The sequence below is a fragment of the Myxine glutinosa genome, chromosome 12 (genome assembly GCF_964187855.1).
Source record: "Myxine glutinosa chromosome 12, kmMyxGlut1.1, whole genome shotgun sequence".
NCBI lineage: Eukaryota > Metazoa > Chordata > Myxini > Myxiniformes > Myxinidae > Myxine > Myxine glutinosa.
Window position 1 is genome coordinate 51,688,679 of NC_136272.1, and position 9,640 is coordinate 51,698,318.

The 9,640-nt window shown below is 48.4% G+C and overlaps 1 protein-coding gene across 1 annotated transcript in view; it reads right to left on the reverse strand.

Annotated features, from left to right (window-relative positions):
- SSUH2 (ssu-2 homolog) overlaps nucleotides 1-8,435 on the reverse strand; it is a 73,293-nt gene extending 64,858 nt beyond the window's left edge. The window contains exons 1-2 of the mRNA XM_068132473.2: nucleotides 8,313-8,435; nucleotides 2,596-2,645 (exon numbers count right to left, since the gene is read on the reverse strand). Coding sequence (XP_067988574.1) covers nucleotides 2,596-2,645; nucleotides 8,313-8,335 — 73 coding nt within the window. The 5' untranslated portion in view covers nucleotides 8,336-8,435. The remainder of the gene's footprint in view (nucleotides 1-2,595; nucleotides 2,646-8,312) is intronic.
- Between the last annotated feature and the right edge of the window lie 1,205 nt (nucleotides 8,436-9,640).

Here is a 9,640-nt window from a genome sequence, read left to right on the forward strand (position 1 = left end):
AACGTCGCAGGGGGACATATTTACTCATTTGTGAATATCTGTAAAACTGTCGCACTCAGGGTAGAGTTAATAGTAGAGGGAACTACATTGCGTGCCACACTAAAGTAGGTAAAAATTTATCGGGTCGGGACGCCCCGAGGGTAGAGAAGGGTGCAATGTTGCGAATATGGAATTTGGCCTCCATATCCGCTTGTAAATATTCCCCTATTTTCTCCAATACTCCCCAACTTTCCCCAATCCCCCATTCCCTAGTCCCATTGCATGTAAATAACAATCAGTAGAGCCGACCTTCCCCTTATTCCCCCATTAAATGTCGTGCCCAGGTCCACCGCACCACACGTAGCCAACTTTCGGACATCTTCCTAGTTATTCTTAATCTATGTCAGGTAAGGCCTCGTTTCCATTAATTATGACTCTTCGTTGCACCAGAATGTGATTATATGGCATCAGTAGTGAGTTTAGGACCTTTCCCATACCTCCTCCCATCTTCTTCCCCAAACAACAACAATAACAACAACTACAACAACAATTACAACTACAACTACGACTACAACAACAGAGGGGCGGGGAGTGTGCGTCCTCACACCGGCTCGGTTACCCGCCATGACCATACGCTCCACGGCGTTACCCCGAAGGGGCTGGCTGTCAGCTCCTCGTCAGGGGCGGAGCCAGTAACCCCCCCACGCACCCAATGAGAAGCAACGTGCCGATTCCACGAGGCGGAGCTAACGAGCCGAGGGCGTGTCACTCCCCGCCGGATATACGCGGCCCCGCGCCGGATGTGACGTCAGATGCGCCCCCAGCCTGGAGAGAGAAGTCGCCACCCCTCGAGCGCTGCAATACCTCCACCGCATCTCTTAAACTGGACCGTACGTGATCCTGCCCTGAGCCCAGGTGCACCTGGAGCGATCGCTACCCGCTTTCTTTGCCATCAAACCCCGTGTGAGTGAGCCTTGTCCCGTTTATCTGTCGTCCGTTGGGGTTAATATAAGTGTGTTTAAGTGCCCACCTTCCTATGTTTCCCTCTTGTCCCTGTAATCTAAACCTTCCGCATTATTGTAATAACAACCTTTGAGAACCGTATCCCTGGTGTCGTGTCGTATTAATTCCAGCCGTGTGTCTTCTTTTTCCTTCATTGGTCTAGCATAGCGCGACTAGTCAACGTTCGGGCACAATCGGGTAACTTGTGCAGACGTGGTCATACCATAAAACCGCTCGGTAAATAACATCCAAGCCACGTCTGTAACAATACATATATATATATACATATATATATATACATATATATACACACACATATACACATAGAGAGACAGAGAGACAGAGAGACAGAGAGACAGAGAGACAAGACAGAGAGACAGAAAGACAGAGAGACAGAGAGACAGAGTCGCTTGTAGAAAGAGCAGGGCCGTGGACAGCAGCTAACACTCAGTTCAAACCTCTTCGCTGCTGCTGTGTCAGTGTGGCAGTGTGGCTGTCAAAGCCTTCGTAATGAGGGTACTCCACCAAAAAGTCACCCACCCCCACCCCCCTACCCTTGTGGCGCCATTTTACAAGAAGTAGTGCAGGCGTCACACCCGTGTAGCACCATGTTCCTCTAAATAAGTGCAGGAGTCCAGAAAGGCCAATGGCGAACAATTAAGTATGCCTATCACAGAGGGAACTAGAATGGCGGCACTCTATAGAGCGCATACCTCCGCAAGACCGAACATTTTATGATTTCTAGCCCACTGATGGGCCGGATCTGGATCCTCACCAAAAACAAATCAATTCATCCTTGTGACACACTCAACATGTCGACCAAGCTTCGTCCGAATCCGTCCACAACATTTTGAAATATCGTGCTATATATCAGTTTTGGCCCTATGCTCTTCGATCAACCTCCATTTCATACAAAACATAATGAAAACAAGCATTACGCCTAGGTCCCCCGTCGGTGAAGTGATGTGAGTTGACAAAGTGGAAGACGCAGGAAACATGGAAGAGTCGATAATATTTGCGAGTGGGTTGGAGACACACCCACACACCAGATTAGAAGTTAGTAGTTCGTATATTTTTCAAGATATTCCGCTCACAAGGTTGACATATATGGTGGCGGCCATCTTGGATTTTGACGTGGCGACCAAATTTTCAATAGCGTTCTTCCTTATGTCTAGATACACCCACACACCGGATTAGAAGTTAGTAGTTCATTTATTTTTCAAGATATTCCGCTCACAAGGTTCAACGCATTCACGCACACACGCACGCACGGGAAAACCAAAGTCCCCCTTTCGGTCCGCGGTGCGACGGGGAACAAAAATGAATAACCCGTGCAATATTTTGTTTCAGTATCCTCAAGTTCCTTCTTGGAAGTAGATTCTGATGAGGTATCTTGCCCATCCCCTGACCACACCTACCCCACTCTCCACTCCAATTCTTCTGACCACTTTATCAAAAGGCCTTGCTGGAGGACACGACTCATTGCACAATAAACGAGTCAAAATATTGAAATGCTCCGATTTCATCACATCGCACTTCTCCGCCACAACACAAAATAAATCAATAAATAAAACCAGTTATCGGCTCAAATTGATTTCAGAAATCAAATGTTACCTGGGGAGGCGTTATAAACTGTAGCACCATAGGCAGGAGTTCCATCTGATCTGTAGGAAGATTAAAATCGTAATAAAAAGAAAAGAAAAGAAGAGAGAAGAAGAGAGAACAAGTACAGATACAAGTACAGATACCTCCCACCTCGTACACCGCCCCCATGCCAAATAAATAAATAACATTCTCCTTCAGCGGAGGATGCACCTTCAGCGCCTGGCGATACCACCATGCAAATGCAGCACATAGAGACGGTATTGGAAGGGAGAGGTGTACAATAATTGATTGATTAATTGCATAATTAAAATCAATAAATAATAATCGTAAAATAATTTCTTAATCAATTGGCTAATTGTGTATACAGCATACCTCAACCACCAGTGTTTCATCTGAAGCTTTAACTTTTTGAAAATTAATTAAATAATTCATTAATCAAAAATTTTAAATAATTAATCGATTAATCAATAAATAATTAATTGATTAATCAAAAATATCCTTTATAGCCACATCACTTGGTCACTGTCGTGTCCAAATATCAGCTTCCTAGCTCAAATGGTGCCTGAGATATTGCCCAGATGAGAAAGGAAATAAATAAATGATTAATAATGAAAATAAGTAAATATTGTTGCGGTTTTGAGAACCCACACAGGTAACATCATTAAAGGTTAAAGGTTGCACCCCATAGATAGGCCACATGCAACACGTAGGTCACCTTAGGACGGTAGTTATTTCTTAGTATGTGGTTAGGATAAGGCCATTCCCAATAGTTGCATCTGCGTTGTGTAGAACAAATAAGAGTAGGCCCCGTTCGTTCATTTTTGCAGCCTCCCTTCCATCGACGCCATTAGGCGCTAGCCAGTCTTTACATCGCCCTCGCCCTTTAGGTTGCCAGCAGCCGTCGCGACCTCGTTGGGCTTCCGCTCAAACCAGCCCAAAGGCCACGAGGTAAGGCCCGAAAAGGGGGCGGAGCGCAAGGGTGGAGGTGCGGCCACGTCAAGCAGGCATCAAGGCGGAGCCGGGTAAGCCCTCACCGAGCCAATCAGGGCTGAGGTGACATCGCCCGACAGGGTGTGGCTGGACATTCGAGAGGGTTCGCTGGGTGTGGTAATATAACCCCTTGCGTGAGGCCCCCACCTCAGTTATGATGGGAGAGGCGCCTGGTTTGAGTATAGAGTTATGAGGGGAGAAGCGCTCGTTGAACATTGTACCTGAGTTGTGAGAACGGATGCAACTGTGATCATTGTGAAGTAGTTACGAGAGGGAGAGACGCGCTGTGGCAACCAGCTTTACAAAGGGCGAGCGCGCGGCAGGCATTGCCGAGGACTGCAGCGTGCAGAAGGACATTGGGGAATGGATGCTTGGATCGATCATAGTAATACCGGGAGGTGTGTAAAGGCGCCGGGACACATATTACGTACGCCGTCTGATCGCCAGCTTACCTATCCCCCGCTATACAATTGTCCGTATCGCGTTTACGCCCTGCGGAGAGCTGCCTGCCATATCCTAACCTTCCGCACAGTACGAGTCGGGGACCGAACGAGCTGTGGACCCTTGGACCCTCAACCCGACCATCTTCAAACCCCGTGTGAGTGACTCTGAGAGTGAGTCTGAGAGTGAACGGGCCCGTGTCCAGGGAATAAGTTAAGACTGATATTAAGGCTGCCTTGTGTATCTGATTCTTCCTCTTCTTTGTACATTCTCCTCTTCTTATTAGTGTACAAAGTGTTAATAAATTCCTTGTTCTTCCTGGTTTCTTCCTAATTCGATCGTCCTAGTCATTTCTCCATTGGGTAAGCATGGCACGATTAGGAACCGCTTAGAATCGGGTTTAGTACCTGCTAACGGCCCGAATCGCGGCTCGCTTCGCTCGGCATGTCACACTAACGCCGTGGTTCGGGCGGGAGTTATTTCCTCGTTTCCGGTCAGCGTTAGTACTTAGGTAATAGGACTAAATTCGACCAACAACCCTATTTAACGCTGCCCGGGAAGGACGTTATAGCCCCCCAGGATCACGTCGGCCAGTAAAAGGACAAGGGGATTAACCCCCTCTTGATAAGGGGGAGGCCGACGTCAGAGATCCGCAACAATATTAATCATAAAATAATTAAACTATTAATCAATTGGCTAATAAAATATCTAAACCACCACCCTTTCATTGTAATCTGTAACTAAAAAACCAAAAAAACCCCAATTAAGTCATTAATTGTATAATTAAATAATTAATCAATTAATTGATGAATCAATTAATCAAAAATACCCTTTACAACCAAATCATGTGGTCATTATCGTGTCCAAATATCAGCTTCCTAACTCAAAAGGTGCCCGAGATATTGCCGAGATGAGAAAGGAAATAAATATGAACTTCATTAATCGATAATAATTAAGTAATTAATTGATTAATCAAAAAAACAAAAATACAGTTTTTACCAAAGCACGTGCTCACTATTCTGCCCAAATTTCAGCTTCCTAGCTCAAAGGATGGCTGAGATATCGCCCGGACAAACAAACAAACAAGAAACTGGAGTGAAAACTGAGTACGTACTCCCTTTCAGCGCGCATCATCGCCGGGCCCCCTTCGGTGCCCGGCGATGACGTCATGCGGGCCCTGGAGTTGGCATAGGAAAGGAGCGGTGTACAAAAGTTTAACATTATGTTGAAGCCAAGGAGAAACTTTATGACGTTCTGTACTCCATTCGATCTGAACCCCATTTCACATTCCCTACACCGATACCATATATGCACTAGTCCATTGTCTCGTCCACTCTAATTTTCTTGTAAATTCTACAAAAGTATAAATCTGGCAACCACTGATCAAAATGTACAAACAGCAGGCGTAAAGCTACATTCCCATAAACAAAACACTGCATGTGGACAAAGGAGCAAGTTTCAGAAGGAATTTCAACACAGGCTGCCATTCGGCCCGTATCAAGCCTGGGCTATCTTGCCAATATTCGTGTACCCCTCTATCCCCAGTGCTTCTAGGTCAGGATCTAATTCCAGTTTAAAACCATCCACCAGCCAAGGAGAGCTTCCCAAACAGGGAGAGCATCCAAGACTGCCCCTCGCTTTATATAATCCATATTTTGTATTTTCATTATTATTAACCCATTACATCTCCTGCACTGTACATTTATTTCTGTTATAAAAGTACATATCTGCCAATCATTTGCCAATCTACTATCTTTAACTATATGCCTCAATGATGTCATAACTTTGCAGCTGTGGCCCCCCTAGTCCTATCACTCTCCATTCTGCACTCGTTCGTTCTGTACCTTTCATTAGCTTAAACATCTCCATCAGGTCCTGATCTCCTCGACATCCATGAATGAATCAACATTCCACTTTGTGGGAGGGGCGTCATTGTCACGTGCTCATGTTGTGTAAGGAATATGAAACAATATTGTTGTCTTCTGTCCGTGATCGAGGCTCGTGGAAGAACGAGAGCAGAAGGGAAGGGAGCAAAATGGAAAGGAAAGGGGGAAAAACCAACACCAGGGTAGAAGTGGGATCAAGGGAAGGGGAGATGGACACGTGGGGGTGAACAAGCTGCACAATAGCTGAATGAAGCACGTGAAGAAGGGGAAGGGAAAGGTGGGGATGAAATAGAAAGGGAACAAAGCAACCGACAACGAACAAAATAAAATGGGTGAAGGAGAGGGGAGGACCACAATAACCTGGAAAAAGGAGTGCTTGAAAATGGGGTCGATTTGGTGGATGAGGTAATTTGGAAGTTGGGGTCATTTGGGGGAATGGGGCCGGTTGGGGGACTGGGGCCGGTTTGGGGACTGGGGTCGGTTGGGGAACTGGGGTCTGTTGGGGGACTGGGGTCTGTTGGGGGACTGGGGTCTGTTGGGGGACTGGGGTCTGTTGGGGGACTGGGGTCTGTTGGGGGACTGGGGTCTGTTGGGGGGACTGGGGTCAGTTGGGGGACTGGGGTCAGTTGGGGGACTGGGGTCAGTTGGGGGACTGGGGTCGGTTGGGGGACTGGGGTCGGTTGGAGGAATGCGGACATTTGGAGGAATGCAGTCAATTGAGGGAATGCGGACATTTGGGGGAATGGGGTCGTTTGGGAGAATGGGGTCGTTTGGATGGGGGGCGGGGAGGTTGGGGGAAATGGGGTAATTTTAAGAAGAGGAGGCATTTGGTGGAATGGGGTCATTTGGGGGAATGCGGGCATTAAGAGGAATGGGGTCGGTTGGGGGAATGGGGTGAATTGGAGGAATGCGGACATTTGGGGGAATTGAGTCGTTTGGATGGGGCGGGGGTGGGTGGTTTGGAGGAGAGGGGGCATTTGGGGGAATGCGGTCATTCGGGGTAATGGGGTCATTAGGGAGAATGGGGTCATTAGGGGGAATGGGGTCATTAGGGGGAATGGGGCCATTAGGGGGAATGCGGCCATTAGGGGGAATGCGGCCATTAGGGGGAATGCGGCCATTAGGGGGAATGGGGTCTGTTGGGGGACTGGGGTCTGTTGGGGGACTGGGGTCTGTTGGGGGACTGGGGTCTGTTGGGGGACTGGGGTCTGTTGGGGGACTGGGGTCTGTTGGGGGACTGGGGTCTGTTGGGGGACTGGGGTCTGTTGGGGGACTGGGGTCTGTTGGGGGACTGGGGTCTGTTGGGGGACTGGGGTCTGTTGGGGGACTGGGGTCTGTTGGGGGACTGGGGTCTGTTGGGGGACTGGGGTCAGTTGGGGGACTGGGGTCAGTTGGGGGACTGGGGTCAGTTGGGGGACTGGGGTCAGTTGGGGGACTGGGGTCAGTTGGGGGACTGGGGTCAGTTGGGGGACTGGGGTCAGTTGGGGGACTGGGGTCAGTTGGGGGACTGGGGTCGGTTGGAGGAATGCGGACATTTGGAGGAATGCAGTCAATTGAGGGAATGCGGACATTTGGGGGAATGGGGTCGTTTGGGAGAATGGGGTCGTTTGGATGGGGGGCGGGGAGGTTGGGGGAAATGGGGTAATTTTAAGAAGAGGAGGCATTTGGTGGAATGGGGTCATTTGGGGGAATGCGGGCATTAGGAAGAATGGGGTCGGTTGGGGGAATGGGGTGAATTGGAGGAATGCGGACATTTGGGGGAATTGAGTCGTTTGGATGGGGCGGGGGTGGGTGGTTTGGAGGAGAGGGGGCATTTGGGGGAATGCGGTCATTCGGGGTAATGGGGTCATGGGGTCATTATGGAGAATAGGGTCATTAGGGGGAATGGGGCCATTAGGGGGAATGCGGCCATTAGGGGGAATGCGGCCATTAGGGGGAATGCGGCCATTAGGGGGAATGCGGCCATTAGGGGGAATGGGGCCATTAGGGGGAATGGGGCGATTAGGGGGAATGGGGCGATTAGGGGGAATGGGGTCATTAGGGGGAATGGGGTCATTAGGGGGAATGGGGTCATTAGGGGGAATGGGGTCATTAGGGGGAATGGGGTCATTAGGGGGAATGGGGTCATTAGGGGGAATGGGGTCATTAGGGGGAATGGGGTCATTAGGGGGAATGGGGTCATTAGGGAATTTAGGGGGAATGCGGTTATTCGGAGGAAAGGGGTCATTAGGAGGAAAGGGGTCATTTGAGGACATGTGATGGTATGTAAACACCATTGCATTATCATTAACCACCCAAACCCAACCTCGCTCCACACCCATGCACGTTCCATTCAAACCCCCGCCTTTCCCGCTTTAATAACACGTTCACGTTCAAATTCACGTTCACGGAATACAGTTTCCTACATACCCGTGCAGCGGCTGAAACGCCATTGAGAGCAACAATTGGGAAGATTAAAATAGCCGAGGATCGACCAGCACCCACCCAGCACCGACACCAGCGACGTCACAGCAAAGATGCTCATTGTCGGAATTTAACCACGTGACGCTTTAGTGCCCGCCCCTTCGTGCTGATCCATTCCTCCGCGAGACGATCAAATGTTGAGGTCTGGGTGTGCTCGAGATGATGAATAAATCAGGTCGACTTTGACGCGTCATATGAGTATCAATTGTCAAGTTTCTAAAATGCCACGACTCCATTGATTTTGGAGCAAAGATTATGATACAGTTGTTGGAATAAATGTCATCAATTGATTTTCCATAGTTTTGATTTTTCGGATACTTTCATTACTTCCGCCACCGAAGGTACATGGAGGTTATGTTTTTACCGCTGTTTGTCTGTGAACAAGATAGCTCGAAAGGTTATGGACGGATTTAGGACGAAACTTGGTGGAGGTTGTGTGTGTGACAAGGACGTATCTTCGAATCCGGATCTTCACCAAAATCTAATCATTTCGTCGTCACAGACGCCACCTCTCTGCCAAATTTCGTCTGAATCCGTCCACAACTTTGAGATATTTTGTTCACAAACGGACAGACGGGTGAAAACATAACCTCCATCCACCTTTGGTGGCCGAGGTAACAAGAAAGAGCAATCAGAGATTGCAGACCCTCACCAGGACGTGTGTGGTTTTGTCCTTCGAGTCCTCAAGGTCTTCATGGTATTTTTAGGTCTTCGGGTCGTTTTGGGTCTTCCTGATATTTTGGGTCCTTGGGGTCTTCATGGCCTTTAAGGGTCTTCAGGGTATTTTGGGTCTTAGCAGCTTTTAGAGTTATTAAGGGTCTTAAAGGGTGTTATGGTTCTAATGGGTCTTAAATAATCTTGAGTCTGATGTGGTTTTCGGGGTCTGAAATGGTCTTAGGCTGATAAAGCGTCTGAATGGTCTCAAAGGGTCTTAAGGCTCTAAAGTGTTTTATGTGTGTTGTAGGGATCTTAGGCATCCTAATAGTTTTAAAGGGTGGGTCTTCATGGCCTTAAGGTCTTCGTGGTATGGATCTCATGGTTGTAAAGGTTTGAAAGGGTCTTAGTGGTCATAAAGGGTCTTAGTGTTATTAAGGGTCTAATACAATTAATACACACAAGTCAGGAGACGACGATGGTCCACGAGCGAGCGGTATTTAATGACAAAGGACGGACTGTAACCGAAACAGGCCCGGACTGGGGGGTAGGGGGCCCACGTGGCAGGTGTTGGCCCCCGACATGCGGTGTACATGCCTATTTACAAAGGGCACCAATGT